Below are 24,446 nucleotides of genomic sequence, written 5' to 3'. Positions count from 1 at the left end.
TTTAACTAATTAACTGTTTGTTTGATATTTTGAATAACAAAACAACAAAACAAAGATATTGAAAAGTTGTAAGTGTTTTTTCTGTAATTTAAATTTTTTATAAAATTTGATTTTAATAAGATTCTACAGTATAACATAAGTTTATGATGTCTCTTTTATATCGTTAGAACTAAAGAGGGTCAACCCAGAGAGAAATATATCTTATTTAAAATTGGAATAAACACCTTCTTTAATTACTCTATGAATTAATTGGATCATCAACACCAAACTTTATTTCTTTTGGAGGCATGTCCAGATGTAGTACAGTTTAAACTATCTATCCTATCAAATTGTAAAGAACGTCTCCAGAAAAGATCTATTCATTAATTATAACTATAATTTCTAATGATTAGTCTACTGATAATTTGACTAGAGGACTGGAACAAGTTTATTTTATCTTGGTTGTCTAACATAAGCACTTATTGAATTGCACACACCTGTCCTCAAGCAATTTTAGGTTTAACAAAAGTCTTTTAAAAAACCAAAGTTAGATCCGATATTGTACATTTTCATCCTATTTGCAATAATTCAGGAGTTTTTTGATTATCTTAAAACCAGAAAATAAAATGGTTGTTACAATAAACATAAATATGGGGTTAAGAGCTTTTTGTAGACACCAAATTTGAGTTTCTAAGGCTTAAATTAAGGGAATGACAGTCATTTTTGATATTTTTTCAATATTTTTTATAACAGTTTTTTTTTTTTTTTATTTTTATTATGATTTTAAATCCAAAGAAGCAGTTTTTAAACATTAAATATAATGCTTTAATCTCAAGTAAAACTCTTTTATTCAGCAAAAAAAACAAGAAAATTTGCATACATTTTCAAATAATTAGAAGATTTAGATATTGAATTACAACTTTTACATTTTATGTTTGTTCACCAGACACTGCACTTTTTTTCAGGGTTCATTGCAGATCCTAATGGACAATTCCAGTCTTTAGAAAACTCCTTTTGATTGCTGAAAGGTCCAAGCACTCTGAACCTGTAAAGAAAACAACAATTGTTAGTTTTAAATTCCAAATAGAGTGTTTATTCCAATAAATATCTCTGTTTTCTGTCTTTTAAAGAAATTAGAATTTGTTGCTGGTTATAAAATAATTTGCCCACCCCTAGTTAAAGTAAGTCATTGTGATTTCGGTCATAAAGTTTTATTGTGAAATTACAAATTATGAAGAATTCCTGACAGTGTGATTTATAGGCCAATGGGTATGGGGGATCGTTCTTTCACGAGAAATAACAGAATTTTCAAGAACAATGGCACTGTTCCAATGGAATGTTAAATAAACGGTAATTGTTCTTAGTCCAACTATCAAAGCAGGTCATTACAAAAGATATATTCTTACCTTAAATGTTAAGGCAGGGTCCTTACCTTAAATGGTAAGGCAGGGTGCAAGGGAGGTTTTTAAAAAAAAGTATGACAGAATAATTTTCTAAAATATTTATTTCAATTTTTGTCCAAAATTGACATAAAACACATGACATCACATACTTTTTCAAGGGCTTTTAAAATATGTAACTTTTAGGTAGCTTTACATAATAAAATAGTAATGTACTATTATAGATGAAGGCCCTTGTTCTAGAACAAGGAACCATCTAAACATTAACATTATTAATTTGCACCTTCAACAAATAGCTAATACTCAAAGAACAGAACATGGATGAAACAATGGAAAAAGAACGAGGAACAAACTTTTTTTTCCAAAGTTATATGTGTTAAAATACCTGTATGGAGCATGATAATCAGTTAGAATTGTATTTATCATTTGATTGTCTCGTGCAACTTTACAATAAAGTGCAGCAGACGAAATCCAGAACAGCTGGCGAGGGGTGTATTGTAATCCAGGTAAAGAGAGTTCCTCCCCTTCTTTTCTAATCAGCCTCTTATATGCTCTAGAAAACATTTTCCTCTCTGATAAGTTAAAAAACGCAGAAATGCAATTCTAGTTATTATTTACCTGTAGGCTTCTTTGATACCACCATTATCAGCTATATTCTCTCCTTGGGTGTTTATACTGTCAAGATTATAAACTGTGCCATTTATATCAACCGTATAATTTCCATACTGGTCTAATTGGGCAAATATTAGCATGAGTAAAAAATTATATTAAAAGATGGAGGGAAAAGTTGAATTTTATGACTATAGACTTTGGAAACATTTGGTTCAAACATTCAATTGTTTATTTTTTAAAGAAAAGTGGAATGATTACATACCAATTATGCACTGAGCTTTTTCAAGAAATTTCTGCTTAGTCTCTGGCTCCCACCAGTTTACTAAGTTGCCATCTTCATCTCTTTGGCTTCCTTGATCATCAAATCCATGTGTGATCTCATGACCAATAACAGACCCAATGGCACCATAATTCATGTATTTCGGACGGTCAGACTAAATATATTACTTGTTTTTTAACATTTATGCATTTGATGTTAATTGTCTTTGAGTATTTAAAGTATGTTGACACTTTATCAATGACAACCTACAACCCATTGGACCCTATGAACAGTTGATATTGTTGTAATAAATCAACGGTTTTGAATTAGTATCATTAATTATAATGAAAATTTAATTATATAAACAGAAGAAACCTGAAAAAAGACACCATATAATATTCCTGCTGGGAAAATTAAGCTGTTTTGGTGTACACCATAAAATGCTTCTACAATAGCAGCTCCACCATGTATTTTCCAACTAAAAATATGTTTTTATTATGCATTCATTATCAGTTACTATCTCGTCATAATTTTTTTTAAGTTTTTGATTTTTTGAATGTTTTCTTCAATTTTTTCCCTGCTATTTTTACATGAAATAATTCATTAATTCATTAAAGGCTAGCATTGTTAACAATTTATAACAAATATCTGCTGTTATCACCATAAATAATGTTGGAATTATTAATGAAAGTAGCTTTTGAAAGTAACAAAAAATACTGTTAACAATTAACAAACCTTCTGTTTTTAGTTAAAAAGGAACGGTTGGCTACATGATAAGAAAATCTTTTAACAGTTTAAACTTACTGTTAACAAACAGCTTGAAAAATGTCAGAATATGCTTCTGCCCAGCCCTGATTGTAACAAGGGGCTGAAAATTAAATTCTTTTTGGTTTCTAGTCTAACTAAATTAGTTTCAGATAAACATAAAGAACAATTTCTTTGACTTATCTCATGAGCATTATGCAAAACTATGTGTTAATTATAACCATTTGTAGGAAGAAAATTGGAGAACAAGAAACATAGAAATGGTAAAATATGTGTTAATTATGTGTATGCAAAAGTCTAGCTTAGCAAAATATAGCCATAATTATGTAAAATAACACAATTTAATATTGTTTTGAAATTGGTAAAGTGCATATTAAAGTTTAGAATTGTATTAAATGGGAAATTGTTTAAGTGCAAAGTAACCAAAGTGTGAAATGTGGTGCCATATTACAACCCCTGGCAGATCAATGAAAACCCTGTGAACACCAAACTTTTGCAGAAGCATAAATTTCTGAGATTTTATTGTCCTGGGGATATTTTAAATATTGGATAATGATAAGCAAACCTTTTATGATTGATGGGTTTCCTGAATTCTTTTGAATTATACTTCTTGATAAAGCTTGTCAGATTCAAGTAGTTCCTCAAGAAATCAAGAGAATTCAATTCCAAACCTTAAAATAATTTTAGAATTTTAAATGAAATTTTGGATTTTTACACCTTGCACAGTGGGAGGCCACTATTTGCTTTACACTAAAATGCTTAAAGTAAGTTAAGCTATACATAAAAAGTAGAAATCTCTGTTTCTTGGTTTGTGTGTCTGATCATACCTCATGAACCCCTTCACTGATTTGCCTTTTAATTGAGGAATTCAGTAGGACCATGGAAATGTTCTTAGCATGGTTTTAAAATTTTAAATCCGGTGGGTTGACTTTACTAAAGAAAGTTTAGAAGTCAAACTGGGGTTTAAAGCTGTATAACGTTAAAACTAAAGCTAATTCATAGTTTAAAAGCCTTATAAATCAATTATTATAAATGTCTCATGTGGCTTTTATTGGACTAAAGGTATAAAAAATGTTTTTTTAAGAACTAGATTTTATCAATGAGGAGAAGTAGATGAAAATGCATAGTGTGGTCTAGTTATACCAGTTATCTTTAACTTTTCCAGTTCACAAAAAGAGTACAATACTATAGGATCTACTTCTCAACATCAACATCTCACTATTTTAAAATTTGGTCTCTAGAAACCATCATTCATTCCTTTCAAAAAAGCTATATTTAATCACATATACGGCCATGATAAAACCTGCTCTGGACTCAGGTTTATCATTGAATCCTTTAAGGGTTTAAATTTTCATTAGCTCTAATTTTTCTTGTATTAAATTACATATTTTTCCTAAAATTTAAAAGGGTGAAAGAACATTGATCATGCATTGAATTATAAAAAAAACCTTGATAAAACTCGTTGACTAGATTGTTATCTAAGATCTCCTTGGCATATCCAATGTGAGGTGTCATCTTGTCCACCTTGACATGGGCCTTCTTCTTTGTAATATCATCCATCCATTCAAGCTCATCCAATATTATCTTAAACTCCCTCCTTAAAATTATTTCTGTTTTACTCTACATTCAAGCTTTATGTTCTCACTTAACTGGATAATACATCCATTGCTAATCATTAAAATACCAAAATATTTTGACTGTATTACATGTTTGTATCCCAATCCTACAAATGCTGCATCAGGTTGAATGATCACATTTTTTTTATTTTAGGTCATAAGTAAAAATTAATCAAAATCGTGAACTGTGAACTAAACTGTGAACTGTACAGGAAAATTTAAAGAAAAAATTTTTTTGTCACATTTGTTGCTCTGGTCTTTTTTGTTGCTCAAAAAAAGAGGAATATGGTAAATGCAACAGAATGTTGAAAATGGCATCCATATGTTGAAACAAAAAATAAAACAGTTCTTGAAAAATGCAAAGAAAACAATCCAACATATCAGAAGATCAGAGAATTATTTTTTGTCAACCAGTTTAACACAACAGCAAAAGGACTAAACAAAAAAAGATGATACAACTTTCTGCTGTGGCTTTAGTGTGGTTGTTTTCTGTTTAGCTAATTTAGTCTTTGTTGTTGTTCTATAGTTGTTTTTCTTATATGCTAATTGCAATGTTTAAAAAAAATAAACATACATTGCCCCCTCCCCCACAAACTCAAAACTCCTAACCTATTCTCCTAACCCCTTCCCCCCCACCCATCCCCCAACCCTTAATTCAATGAACATTTCTTTCAGTTTTGACAATACCACCATTCTTTAAGGTTGACCATAATTTTTACACTTTTCATTTTTTTTCATTTCACTTCAAAAAATCCCTCCTCCCCTAATTTGCTTACTTTTTTATAAATTTCTAGAAGTATTTGTTACATTATCTTTATTTTTAATTTGTAATAATTTTGGTCATTTTCTGTGCTCTCTATATATAACATATATACTTTGCTTGTTTGGGTATTTGTTTGTTTGTCTGTCATTTTGAACCCAATAAAATCAAAGCAGTTAAACCAATCCTGACTCAATTTTAATATATAATAGTTGTGTGGAACCTCACATGACCCCAGGAAAGGTTTGTGAATTTGATGAAAAATTCCTAGAAAATAGTTGGAATTATTTTTTGAAGATGCAACCATCAAAACAGAAAAATCCGCCAAAATTTGAAAATGATTTTAAATGAACCACTTTTAGAGCAAAGTTAAAAGCTAGAATAATTTACAGGAAAGGGGGTGAAAAGCAGCCTAAAAACCTAGTTTATACTAACTTGATGTTAATAACCATTTCATCAGCCACAAGTTTACTACTCTCAGGAAAGTATTCTTTGGCAAACATGGCACCAACTGCATTTGTCAGTGAACCTAGGAAAAGAAATTTTTAATTCTTATTCCAGTGCTCTGCCTTTCTCCTAATCTGAAAATATGGTTTCAATAGAATACTTAAACTTCTTTACTTCTTTGCAGTAATCAAAATTTAAAGTGAATCTGGAAGGTCCAAAAATTCTTATCGGTTAAGCTATAATGTCAATATTTTTCAAATATATTTATTGCTAATATTGTTTCAACATAGTTTTCTAAAAACTTTGTTCTAACCTAAAAATCTTAGACTAAAAACAAAGCAATACAATACCTGGATATCCATATAATAGTCATTAACTATCTCAAACAGGATAGCAGTAAAAAGATCTATTTTGTTTCAATCTTTTAACAGCAATAATATAAATCATATTCAATTCAGTAAAAGAATTTAGATTTTTCTTTATATCTTAAATCATATATTGAAATCTAAATGTAAAAAGTTTACCTTCTTTAAAGTAAAATTCTAAATTTCCATTCAATCCTGCAACTACCTTAGCACAGATCTCCCATCTAGTGGATAGAATAGCAAATGAATACTAAGAACAGAGACCAAACTTAAAAAGATTAATGTAGCTAAATATAATCTAAATATGTAATTATAAGATGAGGTCAAACCATGGTTGGTTGCACTTGAAATTATAATCTATATTTAGAGAATTGAGTCAGGGCTTAATTGGAACTGGTTATTGGTGGTTCAGTGACACAGTTCAAATTCTTTTAATTCAGCCTCAAAACATTTAATATTTCATAATTTAAAGAGATATATATATATCTAAATATACAAATATGAGACGCAACCTTAAAATTGTTGGTTCCACTTAAAATTATAATCTGTTTCCAGATTTGAGCAGGGGCTCAATTGGACTCAGTTCAAATTCTTTAAATTTGGCTTCAGAGAATTATTTTTTATATTCACCTGGGACTAACAAGAGACTCCCCAGTTAAAATATTAATATATTTCAAATCAATCTGCTGCACAGTCTAAATAAAGTAAATCATTTAGTATAAACATAAAAACATAAATTTATTCATGGTAAACTGAAGAAAACTATTGAAATCTAATTATTTTCAATTACAATTTCTGACAAGAATGTTTTTAATTTCTTTAACCGGGTCTTCTGTCTAGAACATAGTGCATTTTCATTGATTACTATATGAATTCTGATCGATCTAAAAGTCAAAGTTTAAAAGACTTATGGTTTTCACCATTACTTTACAAAGTTTAGTAAATTTGAGATAGTTATCAGGGTTTTAAGTTCCTGTCTAAGAAAATACAGGTGAATTTCAGGATTGTCTTCAAAGCTCTCTATATAAAATGCTAAATTAGGTAGAATTTATATCAATCAGACCTTGTCACCAAATAGCACCAAGTCCTTGATAGTCCTCCAGATTAGATAATTTGCTTGAACTCGAGCAGGTACAGTGGGTAAGTACTCTGCTATCCTCTTTACATATAGGGGTACTTTGAGATTGATTACTTCATTGGATTGAAGAGGGGCTTCCTGGACAGAATAAGGATAAATGAAATGTTGTTTAGCTAAAGACTCATTCTAATTCAACATTACCAAATCAGGAAAGATGTTGTTAATATGTTCTGTCCAGTTAAACCCAGGAAAGAGTTTATTTGCCTCCTTAACTATCATCTAAAAGAATTAACTAGTTAAAATGTTAAGTAAGAGTCAAAGAAGTACTAGTACTTTAGTGTACCAATTGGCGTCAAACCTAATAGAAATCCAAGGTATAAAAACAGCTACGTATAGCAACATGGGGTATTTTCCGGGAGAAATTTTTTTATATTATTGAGAATTAAAGGTTTTTGTAAAACATTGTAGCTTATCATTATCATTTTCATAATTTCTCTTTTTTTTAACATACCCCAGACATTAAAGGAGCAAAATATTTTAATATGTACATTTGTATGACTCTCTATTGTGTTTAAGGTCCTCCAGATTTTATTATGTACTGACAACTTAAATGAATGATTATATGGTTATACATAAATTTGCATGTTACTATTTAAAAAAATATTTTATAAAAATGCTATCTACAGTTTTATTTTTAGAAAAAAAATTTCTTAGAATTATTAAAAAGTTCTCCAGTAATGCGAATATGATTTCATAAAATTCGGTTTTACCATTTAAATGAAAGGATTTTATGAAGATTATATCTACTTTACACTGATTATTTTATTTCTCAAAAATATAAAAAATTTTCTCCCGGAAAATATGCCATGTTGCTATATGTAGCAATTTCTATACGTTGGATTTCTGTAAGGTTTGACGCCTACCAATTTAAAAAAAAACCTTTTGATTATTTAATGAACTTTAATTTCATTGATCTAAGAGCATCAATTAGGGCTCACACTATGACTGATTAACTTAATATTTATGGGATTTTTTTTGCAGTAGATCTTTTTGTGGTTCTAAACCCATTTTACCACTCAATTTTCATTCCCTCCTGGAAAACACATGCTAAGTCAAATTTAACATAATACTGAAATGTATTTAATGACTGAAAATTTTATTTTGGTAACTTATCTGAAGACCAACAAACTCAAGAATGGTTCACAAAATAGATATCAAATCAGTATTTCTGCTATTTGATGATTATAACTGCAACAGATTATTCAAATTTATGCAGGAAGTAATTTTAATTATTAAATAAAAGTCTTTTTTAATTGATGGATTGCTGAAAGAGGAAATTCTCGTGATCTCAGGGATCAAGGAAATTCTCAAGATCTCTGGGATCAAGAAAATTTTTAAAACATCAGGGATGAAGGAAATCCTTGTGATCTCTGGGAATGCATAGAGAATAGAAGATCCTGGGATCCCAGTAACAACCCGGACACATATATATGTATGAAATTGAAACTTGTTAATATGTATCTAGAAAAACAAGAATATGTACCTTGAAACCCTTACCAATAAAGTTTTGTTTTTCATGAAAAAATCGAATTTAAACTTTGTCTGACTGAAGTTAAGTTTACCGGATTGGTCAAGGCTGTTGCATTTCTTAGCAGCTCCCTTGGTAAACTTATCTCTGCTAATTTGATTTCAAACAACAAGGATTCCTGAAGTATATTGATTACATTCTCAAGTTATTTATTTTAAATGATATTTAAATAATATTTATAATTCCAGAAAAAGATTGAGAAAGCAAGAGTAGACCTAAGCTTGCAAAAAATAAAACATACGGCTTTTTGCAGGGATGTCACAAAAAGTTCCTTTTCTTTCTTTTGCAAAATTAGCCACAATATCAGTGAAACACAATCAAGAACAAGAGAATTGAGACTTTGGGAATACAGAGATTGCAAATAACCAGCAGCTGTTATCATCTGATGATTTAAGCAATTTTGTAAAACATTTAAAAATATAAATGTTAAGAAAATAATATTTAAAATATAATGTATTACTTTCAGTTCTTCCTCTGCAATTTCCTTTGTTGCCCCAAGATACACAGCTAAATCAACCATATACCTTGTAAAAAAAAGAAACAACCATAAAGAATTTTTTAGCCATTTATTTAAAAAGCATATTTAACCCTAAAAAGGCTAGGACTCTGCATAAGGACAGGTGCCTTCCCCTTCACTAGTAAAAGCCTTAGAGTACAGACAGCTATGAACTGGAGGTACATACACATTCATAATTCAATTAGTTCAGGCCAGCTCATTAAGAACATTAGACCACTAACTTTAATGGTTTAGAGTACCCAGATTGTGTGAAGAAATCATCATCATTTAAGTAGTGTAAGTTAACTCTTTTTTGATGTAGAAACCTGCACTGACTGCCATCTCAAGAGAGACCCCTAATTTTCGTTGAAGATCCCCAGCTTTTAAGTAAAAACCTCAACATCTTTTTTACTTGAAAAACTTAAGGTCTCTGATAAAAAATAGGGGGTCTCTGATTTAAATTAAGGTGTCACCAATGAAACAGGGGGAGGGGTTTTCAGTAAATTTCTGGGGTCTTCTACAAAATTGGGGGTTTTGCATAAAAATATGTAGGTTTAAGATGAGATGGCATGCATAAAGGTTTTCAATGTACTCTGCATGAACCATGATGATTATTTTCTGATATTCTTTAAAACTTCCTGAGCCAGGGATTTAAAATCTAAGGCTTGAGTCGTAATTCCTTAAACCCAACTTTAAGACCCAATCTTCAACCCAACTCTAGGGACAGCTTGTGTCACATGATTGACAGCTGCAAGATCTTTGGCTCGACTTAAGGAGTTAGGCCCAATAAAAATAAAACCAACCTTAGTTGGTTTTAGAGGAGCATAAGGCTCAATGTTGCGTCTTGTTCTCATAAAAACTGGGAATGCGCCAATTACTACCATGAAAATTCGCCAAATAGAATATTAAACCAGTTTTTTGAATTCAACTTTGTGGAAAATTAGATGCAGCTTGAATCCGAAAGCTCAAGCCGTAAGTAAGGTCCAACGACAGCTTAGACCCGAGCCGTATTTGCCCTAATTTTTTAAATCGCGGGCTCTGGAATCATAAAGTTATAATTATTTTTATTTGTTTGTGTGCATCAAGAATCAGGTTTTAGGAGAATAAAAATTTAAAGAATAGTGAATCAGTAAATAGCAAAAAATAAAAATAATTTTAAAAATGTTAAATTTGGAAATTTTAGAATTTACCTGAAGTATGCTTTAACTTCCTTGTTATTAACTCCATTAATCATATATTCTCTGCTCAACCCCAAATTGGGCTGGACAACATGCATCATTCTGCAGGTTCAACTTTTTAGAGTCTAAAGACGTCACTTAAAAACCAGGGACCCAAAAACCTAAGTCTCACCTCTCTTTGTATGTAGCACAATGAATCTTTGAGAAAACCAAGGATATGTTGACTTGACTTATTGACTCTTAAAAAAATATGTCAAAAGAGAAGAAAACTCAAGAAAATGCAACTCTTCACAAACTCGCCCTCAGCCTGAGCAATTTGTAACCCCTCTTTTATTTGAATAGAGGCCCTATTCAAAGAAATTAAACCCCATCGCTGAACCGTCAAAAACCAGTTTCAATTGAGCGCTGGCTCAAATAGCGAAACACTGAATACAATTTCAAGTGTAACAAATCATGTTTGAGCCACATCTCAAATTTTAGATGCAGCTCAAGTTCTTTAAATTACGCCTCAGCAAGCATAAGACAGTTGACTTTGCAGCATGTACTCTAAATCTTGTGAAAAAGCTTAACACACCTTTTTTTCAGAGAAACCCTGAAGAACTTTTTTTAAAGTGCACAATTTGTTGTATGGCCCCAGTTTAATACACATTAAACATTGTTAAATATTTTAGAATTATCATTTATGCACAAGAAGTTCCTTCCTCATGTTGACATTTTCAGAATTTGCCAGAATTTCGAATTTTATTATTCTTCCTGTGTCAAGTCCTTTTTGATTGGCTTTGACTGAAAAAAAATGCTCAAAATATTTATTATAGAATATTACAATTATTGTTTTGAAATTCAATACTAAGATCTCTATATGAACTTATTCTGCAATAATTTGATTTCTGAGTGATACCTTAATAACAATTTTTTTGCACAAAATATTTTTTAAACACTTTGTGAAAATTTGTTCGTTCAGTTAAAAAAAAAAAACTTTTTATGAACAATAAAGATGGTTAGAACAACTTCAAATCATTCGTTTTGTTTTTTCCTTTGTCTTAAAACTATCTTTCTTATTTCTGTGAACGATCCATGAAAGTTCTTTGTTTTTTTCTGAACGACACAATTTTTCACAAAAAAATGTTGTTTGTTTAAAAAACTATGGCCATCTCTAATCAGAAAGGGTGAAGAAGGGTTTAGCTTTTCACATAAATTTCTTCTCAGATAGGTTTGTTAATTATTTTACTCTTCTAAATCTTACCATCAAAATCTTGCCATGTAAATGTCTTGTCTTCCCAGTTATTGCCTTCAAGTATTGGCCAGCCACCAAGCTGACCCACCATATCAAGCAGAGCCTTTCTACCTGTCACCTCAATATTATCCTGAAATCAGACAACTGTAATAAAAAAGAAAATATTGGGTTGATGGCATCTTTTACCTGATCCAAACAGCTTTTGTAGTAGTTTCTCACAGACTCAAATATTTTCGGCTCATTAGCCGAGGGGCTGGTTTCAAATAATTTCCTAAATTTGATGAGCAGTTCAAACATATAAATTTACATTAAGATGTTCAATCATAACTCAGGAACCCTATGGTTGATTTGCCTCAAATTTTGATAGGGGGTCGAGGTCAGTTAGAACCTCAGACGTTGTTGAGTAAGTTTACTTGTACAAGGGAAAACTCAGTATTTAGGCAAGGCAGGATTCCCTGGTTAGTTTGAATATAAAGTACTTCTAATGAATTATCTGTTCATGCCGTTTACCTGAGACGCTCGTTATGCTTATCTGCCAGCATCTGGAAGGAACCTGGGAAAAGATATATTTACTAGACATGTTATTTGTTTATTCCAAAATAGGTCCAATATGGGACTGGTTGGAGATTGTACTAATATAACCCAAACTAGAGATGGGCTTGGTTTTTGTAAACGAACGAATTTTTGAGAATAAACAAAATATTTCATGGACAACGGTGTCGTTCAAAAAATACTAACGATTTACGAACTAAACAAACAAATTTTCAAAAAGATTTGAAAAAATGATCATTTAGTAAAAACCGAACATTTTTTTAAACAAACTTTTGAAAACACAATCGTTTTTTTTTTAAAACTTTTTTTGTACAGATTTATTTAAGACAAATAAAATTATGATGTATTATTACTGAGTTTAAGCGCAAAGGTGATGTTCAAAATCATTCATTTGTGTGGTTACGTTTTGAGAATCAATATCCTAAATTATTAATTAAAGACAACAAAAACAGTTCAAATATTCTTCAGTAAACAAATCAGATGTTTGGGAACATATTTCTCAATAAATCAATGATAGAATCAATTATTTCTTTTTCTTCATTATTTTGAATTTCTTATTCTTTATGAATTTGTTTGCAGATTTCTTCAAATTCTTTTGATGTTGTCTTTTCAATAAAAATTCCAGGAATTCTACCGAGAATGTTTTATTGTTAACAAATAGGCATTACAGAAATCAATACCTGTAAAAGATTACTTATCTTCGATGATAAGAGTTAATTTTTATTTTCTCATCCTGTTTTTAAACAACTAATTAGAACTATAACATTTTTTCCACATTCTTAGACATAATTATTGAATTTGCGCTTGTGCTGAACAAATATGCACCGTAAGAACGTCTTAAAGGTATCAAATGATTCCTAAAACTTATCCACAATACTATTCTCTCAGTTCAACTACCATTCATTGCCGGTCACTCCCTTTAACGAACGATTTCAATGAATGATCGTTCAGTTAGAGAACGAACAAAATAGATGAAAAATGGGCCGTAATAGGGCTGGGCGCGTTAACGGTGGAACGATCGTTCTTTGCCGAGAACGAACGGAACGATCAAGAACGATCCCATCGTTCCGAAAAAAAAACGAACGCTTAGAACGCGTTCTTAAAAATATTGGAACGATTTGTAAAAGAACGGAACGGAACGGAACGGGAATTGCTTGAAAAGTTAGCTGAAGGCCCTCGTTCTAGAACGGAACGGAACGATTTCAAAAAAGTCGGAACGTGCCCAGTCCTAGGCCCGTGCATGCAATCGATAAAGGAACAAAATTTTAAAAAACCGACAGCGCCCATCTCTGTCCAAAACCAGCAGATAATAAATCATTTCATGTAACATAATCTTTTTGTTTAGTTTGGTACAATGTTACACTACTTAATATACATGCATTACCTGTTTCAGACTTATGATCTGGAATAGTTGTCTCTTTAAGAAAGTTTCCACAAGCAAAATCATAGAAGTTATCGCAAGGGTCCTACAGAAAAAAGAAACAAGCAAATGAGTAAAAAGAATAACAGAAATGTAGTAATATGAAAAAATTGGAGATTTTAATTTTTTCAAGTTTAAATTGGACATTTCAGCAATTTTAATTAATGAAAAAAAACGTAAATGGTTAAAAAATCTATAATAAAAAACAGTGCATAAATTATGCTTACCACTTTCATATCTATCATTTCAAGAACAGTTGCAGCTGCTTTAACACAGCCTGGGGTTAAGCATGTTGAAAGTGCCTAGATGGTTGACATGTTATAACGTAGCCTGGGGTTAAGCATGTTGAAAGTGCCTTGATGGTTGGCATGTTATAACGTAGCCTGGGGTTAAGCATGTTGAAAGTGCCTAGATGGTTGACATGTTATAACGTAGCCTGGGTTTAAAAATGTTGAAAGTGCTTTGATGGTTGACATGTCATAACGTAGCCTAGGGTTAAGCATGTTGAAAATGCCTTGATGGTTGACATGATACAACGTAGCCTTGAGTTAAGCATGTCGAAAGTTTCTAGATGGTTGACATGTTCATGAAAATTTAATAAAGAGATTTCGACAATGTTTGATTTTGGAAAACCTAAAATTTTGAAATTGTGTTTTTGCCAAAACTCTGATTTTCAAATCTTTTTATCTTTGCAACCCAATGCCATAGACCTTTGATATTTCAAGATATTCTGCCATTTAAAATATATTGCATTGCATTGCCAGCGTTGCATTAAGGGTAACTTGAAATTTTGTTTAAAGTCTTAATAACCATGTCGTTCTTGTGCGAATATGTCTTTAGTAAAAATGTTAGCAAAAGTTGTTAAAATTCCTGAGTATTTATTCTATAATTTAAGGAAAATTATTCAAAAGTTCAACATTTTAAAAAATTTCATTTTTCATGAAGTAGTATTGTTATTGTTTTCTAGTTATTTACCTGTTTAATAGCAGTTTCATTTCCAGAAACTAAAAATTTGAAGACCCCGCCGTCTCTTGCTCGCTCTTTCCGATAACTAGAGCTGGGCACGTTATTTTTAAATCTTTTGTTGAAGGTTTTTTTTTTTAATAATGTAACTGTAATTGTAACTGTAACTGTAAATGTACCTGTAACTGTACCTGTAATCTTAACTGTACCTGTAATCTTAACTTTAACTGTAACTGTAACTGTAACTGTAACTGTAACTGTAACTGTAACTGTAACTGTAACTGTAACTGTAACTGTAACTGTACCTGTAAAAATATTGCCTGAGTTGGGGAAAAAAACATTTAATATTTCATAAATTGAGGGAAATTCACAGTAATAATGAAAGCGCATCCAATTTTTAAAATAATTGTTTTGCCATTCATAAACGTAATCTTCCGTTAATTAAAAAAAACATATTTCAAGGAGATGTTGCCCAGCCCTACCGATAACTAGGACTGGGCAAAGTTCCACAAATAAAAGGTTTCTGAAAATTAACAGAACATTCCGTTAACAGCAAAAACTATTTGATTTTAGAATGTTTCCTAACGGGAATTGTCGTTTTTGAAAAAAAAAATACTGGTTGAAAGCAAAAACAAAGCGAAGGTGTTTTTTAAAGACATGTGACTTTTGTTCTTTTTTTCTGATAAAACTGCATATAATAAAAGATATTTTTTGTGTATTTTAATAGTTTTTAAATGTCGTATTCTGATTGTATTGTTGAATAAAATAATCGTTAACGGCTCGCTATAACAGCTGGCCACATTAACAATTTCTACCGTTAACTAATTACGATATCAAGATTGTTAACTAACATTCCGTTTTAACCTGAAAACGAACGGCTTCAAAAAAAAAATAACGGTTTTAACGAACTGGGAACGAAATGCTCGAAAAATTCAGAAAGTGCCCAATCCTACCGATAACCCCCAGACACAGTAGAAACTAGGAGTAAAAATACAAGGGACTTCATTTCAAATACTCTGTAACATTAAAAGTACGAATGACAATATTATATTTCATCAAAGAGTTTTAATGATCTGTATATGGTCCCTGCTAAATAATAACTGAACATGTGTTGTTGTAAAAGCAAATTTTACAACAGAAATATTAATTTTATGTTGTTTAAAAGTGGTACAAAGAAATTAGTTATTTTTTGTAATTTTTCTAAAGAAAACTTCTTGGGATTTTAATACCAACGATATTTTTGACACTTATTTATCACTGTACAGAGGTCATTTTGATTCTTTAGTATAATAGTATACAATATTATAGCAATGTGATGTAAAATTTCAAAACTTTTCTCAAAAAAAAACGAATATTAAAAGAAATTCTTTTCAATCTAAATTAAAATAGAATTAAAAATTTACTTTTACTTTTTTTCTGCTTTGTTACCAAAGCATATTATATCTATAAATAACCATTGCAATAAACACTATGATTTTGGCATAGCATGATATACCATTTTTGGACTTAAATTTTCTTATTTTGTTCTTTGCTAAAGCTTTAAAAGGACTTTAACCTTCTTTCTCGATAAAGAGAAATTTTCGGTTAAAAGGGTTTTAGCACTGCGAACCAAAAAATAATGGTATTAATAGTTATTTTAAACATAATAGTAACACGGATTTCAAAGCTTATCTTCAAAGAGATTGTTCGCTAAAAATGAAAGGGGGTTTAGGCTTACGTGGAAAAATTATCGTGGTGATCCTACTAATCTTCCTTCTATCTGTTGAATGATTTTTTTGGAATTAAATTGATTTTTTACGATCCGAGTTCAATGTTTTCTGAATACGCATGGACGCTACGTTCTTTGGAATGAGTCGTTTTTACCAATTTTCTCCTTATAGACGCAACAGATAGAAGTAAGATTAGTAGCGATCACCGTCGATAAGTTTTCGACATAAGCCTATACCCCTTTCATTTTTCGCGAACACTCCTTTTAAAACAATTATAAAACATGCTATATAGCTGTAAGTAATCAAAAATTGTCGAATGTTTATGTAAAAAACCAATAAAGAAAAAGTGTCTAGAATATGGGAAAACACGATGTATTCTGTAAGTCTCAATTTAGAATATCAGACTAAAGTAACTAGGACGTTAGATTGATATTTTATATGTTTTTAATCATACCTTCCCTTGTTGTAGAGCTATTAAGAAGAAGAAAAATGTTTTGAATTTCTAATTTGTAATTGCATGGATAAATTTGCTTTGCTTATATTTGTCACATAAATTGAACCTTCTCCTTCATTTTAGGTTCAAGTCCTTTCATATTTATTCAGATTATTTAAAAAAAAATATATATCTTATTTTCTTTTGATTAGATCATTGATGCAAAAAACATTCAGAACAAAATCGTTATTTTTGCGAGAGATAAATTTCTGTGACACTTTTATATTGAAAATATTGATGTCATTAAAAAATAAATAAAACTTAAAATTTTATAACTGGAAGCTGTAAATCAAACTGTGACTTGCAATATTCTAATATTTCTAAGAAATGAAACAAAAACAACCCCACTGTGTTTTCAAAACGTCATATTGTAAAGAACTTAAATTTCTTAAATAATCTATAATCATGATATAAATATAAATATAACTTGTAAATACCCTAAACTTGTATATTATATATGTTGATTTGAATGCGCTGACCGCTATACCGGTTCTAGCACTAGTAATACCTTTAGACTCAATAAAAGTTAGTTATGTGCAAATCCTTGTATTAGTAAGGTCGGGTTGAGCAGATAGAATTGCTCATGTATGTTTTATACACAAAGTTTATCCGGAGAGACTGGCTAGTTTTCTTTTCATTTTAACTTCATGTTATATCACCATTTCTATTTGATGCCCCCCTCCCTCCCCCCTCCCCCGCCGTCCCTGGGATCCCTAGTTAGGTTTGTACATAATATGATCCGAACTATTTCTGCGGGGAAAACAACTTAAACGTGGAATCCAAACACACTACTGAACACATAGTTCGATCAACTTGTTTCTTATCTAATACTTTAGTTTTACAAAAATATAATATTTTCAACTGGAGTTTCCACAGGCAGCCAATTTTCGCGAAATTTCGCCCAAATTTGCATTCGAATTTTGCAAATGCATGCCCAAATAAATTGTGCGACATATTCGCGCAAACTCGGATTTGACCTTTGGCATGCAATTTTTGCGCAGAATCGACGTGAACTTTTTCCATGCACAATTTGCGCGGAATTTCCACAAAAGGTTTCGTACATACGGACGCAAAAAATGTAAAATATGAGGCGGAATAAAAGTTTAACTACGTATAGCGATTTTCCACCCCGCTGGTAACCCTAGATTAAATATTGACCATGCTTTTTAGACTTGCAAACCAAAATGAGTCTTTTTTTTAAGTCAAAAAACGTTTACGTCCTTTATCGCCTCATTTAAAGAAATTCTTTTGAAAAAAAATTTAGAAGAGAAAACTTTTTTTCTTGCACAATTTATTCTTTCCAGCACTCTCTGAGTTTTTAATTTTTAAATATATACGAAGTTACATAACATATAGACATAATAAAATAAATCAACAAATGACCTGATTACTCCCTGCAAACTCTAACTTTTTAATACTTGAAATCATCATTCTTAAAAACATCAATACATCAATACAAAAGTTCTGACTTATGAATATTTATTGTAACTAGCTTAAGGGCCCGGCGTTGCCCGTGGAAAAAATGTTGAAAAAAAAATGTTCGAATTTGTGTCTAGCCTATAACACCTTCCGACCACCAATGAGTGTCCACTAAAAAATTCAGCCCAATCGGTTCAGCCGTTTGGATGCAAGATATATACGATTTTTTTTGTTTTATTAAATAGATTAATTCACAATACCAATACTGTGTATTTGTTTTATGTTTTTAGGAACTCAAAATCTGAAACCATTAACATTTCAAATGAAACTTACAATATTTATACTTTATCCAATTGCATGGGTCTACAACATCGGGGTGCAAAGATATAGGGATTATAAAATCAAGGTGTTTGGCAAACGATAATTCATGTAAAAATAAAGACATTTGGCCGGAAGACTAATTGGTTGTGGACAGGAAGCGATGCGAGTTAGCTCGCTGCCACAAAACCATGTTGGGATGAAAGCTATGGGTGCGGCTTGCCCCACCTGGAATGAGGATCAATAACATTAATAGAAAGACAAAACATTTTTTTTGGTTCATTCACCAAAGTCACCGAAGCCACTGCGAATTATAGCTTTAATGAAAAAAATTGGAAAATTCATCCCTACAATACTTTACAAAAATATCTTTTGCAGGTGAGGCTGGTTTTTTAGGCCTATGTAGAATGTAATTTTGCTATAAAGACTCCTGATATTTGTTAAACATTAAAAATGTTCCCTAAGAGATGGTATAAATATTCTAGGGTTGCAGGAAATACATTTTTGCCTAAAACTCTAATGTGTATCTCTATATCTTTGTAACCCGATGTCATAGGTCTTTGATATTTAAACTAGGAATTATGTTATATCAAAGTCAAAGTTTGAAATAACTAAGGTTTACACCATTAGGTTACAAAGATACGCGGGATTAGAAAATTAAATTTGTGTCAAAAACTCACTTCCTTAATTACCTTTTCACAATTTAACTTTCCAAAAAAACTACAGTCTTTATTATAAAAATTACGAAATTGATCATATTCAAGCTTGTTTCTCAACTAAACAATTTGCGTTTGTTGAAAATTGACAGAATTGAACAATGATATTGATCAAGTCACATAAACGACGATATCTTCTAGTTTATTGATCAGATAAAGGTTTAAATTAAGGGTATCGTTGTGTATTGTGGAAGATCGTGGTGAGATTACAAATTACTTTTAAACAGATATTACTCATATTACAAACGCATTTGTAGTACATATGTACTAAACCCGAACAATAAACTTTGATAACCAAATTTTTTTCTTCAATTTTTTTGTTAAAAATTTACAGTGCATAACTTAGTATCAATGCGCAATTTACAGTTTGTAGATATTAATGAATGCGTAATAGATATATATATTATAACTACGTATTTTATTGATATATAACCAATAACCATTTCTTGAGCTTAACCTCTCCCCTGGAAAGAAAAAAAATTAAGCCCCCCCACCTGGACAAATGCCTGAATATGCCTCTGAATGAACAGCAAGTCTAATTTTAAAATTTGTTTGTGAAAAACAAGGGTTTGGTCGTATTTTGGCATTAAAAGCATGAAAAGAATCCAAAGCTCTGTATAAACGTACAAAGATTTTTTATTTGTTTACGTAATTGTTGCAGCTTTGAATATTTTCAAAAATATGTTTATTATATTAAAAGTTAATTATACCATCCAAAAGGATATTCACTTATTTATTCATTTATTCATAAAAAAGAACAAATGTAATACATACTTATTTTTGTATGCGATAAAAGAAAAAATTACTGCCCTCGCTCCTGACTGTTCTATGGATGGTGTATCTAGCAGCTGTAATTGTAGCTGCTATAAATGTGTATATGTTAGGTACTGCTCTGCACTGCTGACTATTCTATGGCTGGTGTATCTAGCAGCTGTAATTGTAGCTGCTATAAATGATACTGAATTAGGTGAGGAGAAGGTTATTATGAGAATTCAAGGTAAATTCTTTAAAAATGAAACTAATGAAGGATTTTAGAAAAACGTGACAATTTAATTTCTCTATATTTGAATCATACAAAACTAGTCAATGAACTAAAAAAGAGGGAGAAGGTGAATTCTATGTGACATCAAAGGTACAACTTTGTGACCCTGTAGCTCCTCCATCTTTGATTTTACGCACAAATAAAAGAAAAAAAAATTATTTGGTTACATATAGGAAATTCAAAACATTCTTCTCAATAGCGCTTCAATCAAAGGAATTATGATTCATAGCATATTATAAGATTTCAATCTTGCATGTAATTTACTTAGGTTTCTCTGAAATTGACCTAACCATTTATTCAGCTGAGACAAGGAAGAAAATTGACACAATTCATCACATTTCAAGATGGAAAAACGACCTGAAAATTTCCTCATTGTTACTTGGATTAGGGTTAATAGGGTGCTGTAGTGAATCTTTATCTGAAGGCGCACTTGAAATTACGTAAATAGTTTAAAAGTGACAAAAATTTATTTATAAAAAATTAATAAAACTATTTTGTTTTCAGGGCAGCTGATCTGGGGCTGCATCTGGTGTGGATTCTCTATTATTGTTTATGGTTTAGCGACATATACAATTCATTTGGTAACTTTTTGCGTTTTTTTTTAAGGATTTTTTGCATGATTTGCATAGATTTACAACTATCTTACAGCTTCAAGATTCAGACACTATTATCAAATGGTCTAATAAAAATCAAATATTTGTAAAACCCACGAAATTAACAAAAATAGTTTTACGTCGAAAATATTTAGCTTATTTTGACAGAACAGTGAAAATTAAAATCGGCAATTTTCCCAATTCTAAAATCATTCTCTAACAAATCTTTTATTTTGAAAACTTAGCTTTTATTTCAAACTGGTCAGCTTGCAGATTTCTGAATATCAAATCATTCGCTAATTTAAAATGATTTTTGTCCCAATGATTGCAAAAAAAAACTTTGATTTTTATGAAAAAAAAATATTTTATTAATATGATTTAATTTTTTTTTCTTCAGGGCAAGAGTAAGAACCTGTTGATCCCTGCTCTGTGTGTTTCCCTGTTCAACGTGTGTATCGGCATCATCAACGGGGTCATCAACTTCGTCGTTCTAAACATTTTTGGGTAAGTTTGATAAACATGGAAATCAAGTGAAGCATTGAATTGAATAACTTTTGAAACAAAACAATGATTTTATGACTATTCTTGTTTTTTGAAATTCAGAGAACGTTAATTTGCTATTTTGATTGAATAGACATTTCTAAATTAACCTGACGTGTTCACATTAGTAAATTCGTCAACGAATAAAATTTGGAAAGATATGAGATCGATTGTCATGTTTACTTTTGAAATCTGTAAAAAAAAAAAATACTACAATGTTTAGAAAATTTTCCGTATTTACACATTCTTAAAAACTTAAATTTAAAACTGCATGTAACTTTTTAGCTATTCAAAATGGGTCATCTTATTATTTATAAAAATTATTATTTTAAAAGTGAAATTAGTAAGGTGTGGGATAAAATTATAATATATTTATATTTTTTAGTGCTGTTGTGTTGTTTTGTATTGCAGCATTGACCCTCTACTATTTCCTGGGACTGCACTCTGTGTATCAGAAAATGACAGGAATATATATGTCCGTTCCGTGAAATATTTCGAGGATTTCTCCACAATAAGACGACATATATATGTCCGTTCCGTGAAATATTTCGAAGATTTCTCCACAATAAGACGACATTTGTAAATTAGTAAAATATTTTTTCACTTAACGTAAACTGCCTATTTTTGTTTATATTTTCGCAGATAGTTCTTTCGTAAATTACTTTTAAGTAAATGTATGAAAAAAAGAATTTTCTCTTTTTTATTGAAAAAACAAAAAAATTGTAGAGTACGAAGGCAAATTCACAAAAAAAAATTAAAATTAAAAATGACATGTCTAAACATAGGCCCTCCTGCAGGGGAACCTAAAATTAAACTTCCAATGTAGAAAACAAGAACAGGTATTCAACTTTATCGAGGCATACAGTGAGACACATAAAACTGTGGAAGACGACTGTACGACTTTAATCATGATTTAAAATAGTCAGGAAAATGAAACGCTGCAATTGTTCAACACATAATTCACGTTGATGTTCAAGCTTTATATTGACAAAACTATTTGCTTTATTACAAGTACAAATATAAGATGTATATGTCGCCTTCTTCCTATTCTAAAGTTTTATAGAGTTCACTGTCTTGTCCGAGTAAATGTAGAACATTTATCAACATACTTATTTTTACATTTTTTTAAAAGTTTGTAAAGGTTCTTTAAACCTGGAAATGTAGTTTTGATGCTTAAAAAGCTAGTTTTGATTCCTAAAATAGTAGTTTAGTTACCCAAACAAGTTCTGCGTGAAAAAGTAGTTTGTAACCTAAGAACTAAAAGACAAGTTTTAAGAAATCTCTATGCTCTATAGATACTTTGATTGCTTTACAACAAAGTAGTAAAGGAAAAAAATGTATCGTTCTTTGCCAAAGTAATAAATATTTGTTTCTTCTGAGAATAACTTTATTGTAGAAAAAAATGTTCTGAGATAGTTTTAAACCTTAAATGGCACTCTCAGAAGTACAGGGTGTCCCACGAAATATGACAGTTGGTGAATAGTTTTGAATGTCTTCTTCCATACACTGTATTATATATTTAAGACTTTTTGCACTTCAATTCGTAAAAAAGAATCTTTAACTCAGATATACTTTACTTTGAAATAAATGACTGCCATGTGATATTTCTCTTTGGTATACCATTAACTTAACAAAATATGGAAAAAGATATTTTTACTATTCACCAACTGTCATGGTTCGTGGGACACCCTGTATGTCACTAAAACGGACTGTCAATATGAATTCAAAAAGAGGCATTGCTTGTTATTCATCGGTATCTTTTTAACCTTTATTAGATTAATCTTTAGTTCTAACATTTTTCAAAAAAAAAATTCTAGCAGAAATGCGCCAGTCACTTTTAAAAATTATAAATTTTCCAAATCAAAAACATGAATATCTCATTTATTCTTGATCATATTCATTCGTAAATTCAAGTGATTCTCCGTGTGAAATTTATTCCCTTTTCAAGGTAAAAATACGACGATATTTTCCACCTTGTTGATCAGATAAAGTGAACCGGCTGTGTGGAGGTCACTAGAAATTACAACAGAGTCCGAATTTAATGAATTTAATCAGCGTCTCAAATCCCCCAAAAACCGGTTTCAATCGAGCGCCCGGCTTAAATCTTGAAAAAATGAATACAATTCTAAGTGAAACCAACCATACTTGAGCCGCGGCTCAAATTCGTTTAACTCGGCCTCAGTTTCTTTAATACTTCTCCTTTTTCTAGATTTCCGGAGACTGCATACTGCATAGTGGATAAGACTGAAGATTTTTTATAAGTTCTAAAATTATTGTTATACACATATTTGTAATTTTTTAAATGAATAAACTTACAGTACAGCTACATATTTTGTCATTTTTTTAAAATCTAAATTTTTTTATTTGTTCTGCTTAATTTAGATATTAAAATGAAATCATCATTAGTTGTCGCCACGACAAATTTTTTTTGGCTATTTTGATATTGTAGAAAAAACAAATTTAAGTGAAATTTTCTAAATTTACATGACTCCTGGGAAAGTTTATTCGCCGACCCAAAAATGTTGGAAATCCATCAATGAAAGCGATAAAATCCGCAAACGTACTTGACGGCGCGCGTGCTTAAAAGAAATGGCGGCTAAAAAGTAAAATCTAAAAGTTAAAATTGATTCTTAAAAATCTTTACAAGGTTGCTTAATAAGCATGTGTTTTGTCTTAATGTTTCCTTCAAAGTTAAATAAACTTTAGTTTGTAGAAATTATAAAATCAGAATTGCATGTTGGAGAGAATTAATCCTGCCTCAAGATGAAGTTAATTTTAGAATTATTAACACCTGCTCCTTACAGTTTACAACTAGGGACCTTGTCTCTCACAGTTTACAGTTAGGAACCCTGCCCCTTACAGTTTACAGTTAGGGACCCTGCCTCTTTCATTTTAAAGTTAGGG

The 24,446-nt window shown here is 30.7% G+C and overlaps 2 protein-coding genes across 4 annotated transcripts; one reads left to right on the top strand and one right to left on the bottom strand.

Moving 5' to 3' along the window:
- Positions 1 to 808: 808 nt before the first annotated feature.
- Positions 809 to 15,790, bottom strand: LOC111712712 (neprilysin-2). 2 transcript variants are annotated; one of them, XM_023487410.1, is made up of 23 exons: positions 15,666 to 15,790; positions 14,725 to 14,800; positions 13,977 to 14,051; positions 13,714 to 13,795; positions 12,288 to 12,330; positions 11,964 to 12,048; positions 11,787 to 11,907; positions 11,245 to 11,326; positions 10,556 to 10,645; positions 9,330 to 9,393; positions 8,904 to 8,987; positions 7,483 to 7,560; positions 7,267 to 7,419; positions 6,834 to 6,898; positions 6,363 to 6,427; positions 5,827 to 5,920; positions 4,464 to 4,612; positions 3,581 to 3,686; positions 2,626 to 2,728; positions 2,254 to 2,425; positions 1,998 to 2,109; positions 1,765 to 1,932; positions 809 to 1,024 (listed from the first exon to the last, which is right to left on the bottom strand). In XM_023487410.1, the coding sequence occupies exons 1-23, from the start codon at positions 15,716 to 15,718 to the stop codon at positions 919 to 921; spliced, it is 2,226 nt and encodes a 741-aa protein (XP_023343178.1). In that variant the 5' UTR covers positions 15,719 to 15,790; the 3' UTR covers positions 809 to 918. The 2 variants fall into 2 exon arrangements, with proteins under 2 accessions (XP_023343178.1, XP_023343177.1); XM_023487409.1 differs by having other exon boundaries at positions 14,725 to 14,806; positions 15,666 to 15,789.
- Positions 15,791 to 20,182: 4,392 nt separating this feature from the next.
- On the top strand, positions 20,183 to 23,868 carry LOC111712713 (uncharacterized). Of its 2 annotated transcripts, XM_023487411.1 has the most exons (6): positions 20,183 to 20,334; positions 20,914 to 20,990; positions 21,400 to 21,506; positions 21,928 to 22,007; positions 22,328 to 22,381; positions 23,752 to 23,868. In XM_023487411.1, exons 1-5 carry the CDS (start codon positions 20,196 to 20,198, stop codon positions 22,366 to 22,368), a joined length of 444 nt encoding a protein of 147 aa, XP_023343179.1. In that variant the 5' UTR covers positions 20,183 to 20,195; the 3' UTR covers positions 22,369 to 22,381; positions 23,752 to 23,868. The 2 variants fall into 2 exon arrangements, with proteins under 2 accessions (XP_023343179.1, XP_023343180.1); XM_023487412.1 differs by lacking the exon at positions 21,928 to 22,007.
- The last annotated feature ends 578 nt before the right edge of the window (positions 23,869 to 24,446 follow it).

Source organism: Eurytemora carolleeae, unplaced genomic scaffold (genome assembly GCF_000591075.1).
Source record: "Eurytemora carolleeae unplaced genomic scaffold, Eaff_2.0 scaffold1316, whole genome shotgun sequence".
NCBI classification, from domain to species: Eukaryota; Metazoa; Arthropoda; class Copepoda; order Calanoida; family Temoridae; genus Eurytemora; species Eurytemora carolleeae.
This window is presented reverse-complemented; position numbering and strand designations above follow the sequence as displayed.

Coding starts and splice junctions, on each gene's coding strand:
- LOC111712712 (XM_023487409.1), bottom strand. CDS start 15,718: ATGAAGTCCCTTGTATTTTTACTCCTAGTTTCTACTGTGTCTGGGGGT. Junction 6,899..7,266: donor TGGTGCTATTTGGTGACAAG/GTCTGATTGATA, acceptor TACTTTATTTAG/ACTGTGCAGCAGATTGATTT. Junction 5,921..6,362: donor AGAATTTTACTTTAAAGAAG/GTAAACTTTTTA, acceptor TTCTTTTCCTAG/GTTCACTGACAAATGCAGTT.
- LOC111712713 (XM_023487411.1), top strand. CDS start 20,196: ATGGATGGTGTATCTAGCAGCTGTAATTGTAGCTGCTATAAATGTGTA. Junction 21,507..21,927: donor GTCGTTCTAAACATTTTTGG/GTAAGTTTGATA, acceptor TATATTTTTTAG/TGCTGTTGTGTTGTTTTGTA. Junction 22,008..22,327: donor TGTGTATCAGAAAATGACAG/GAATATATATGT, acceptor GTCTAAACATAG/GCCCTCCTGCAGGGGAACCT.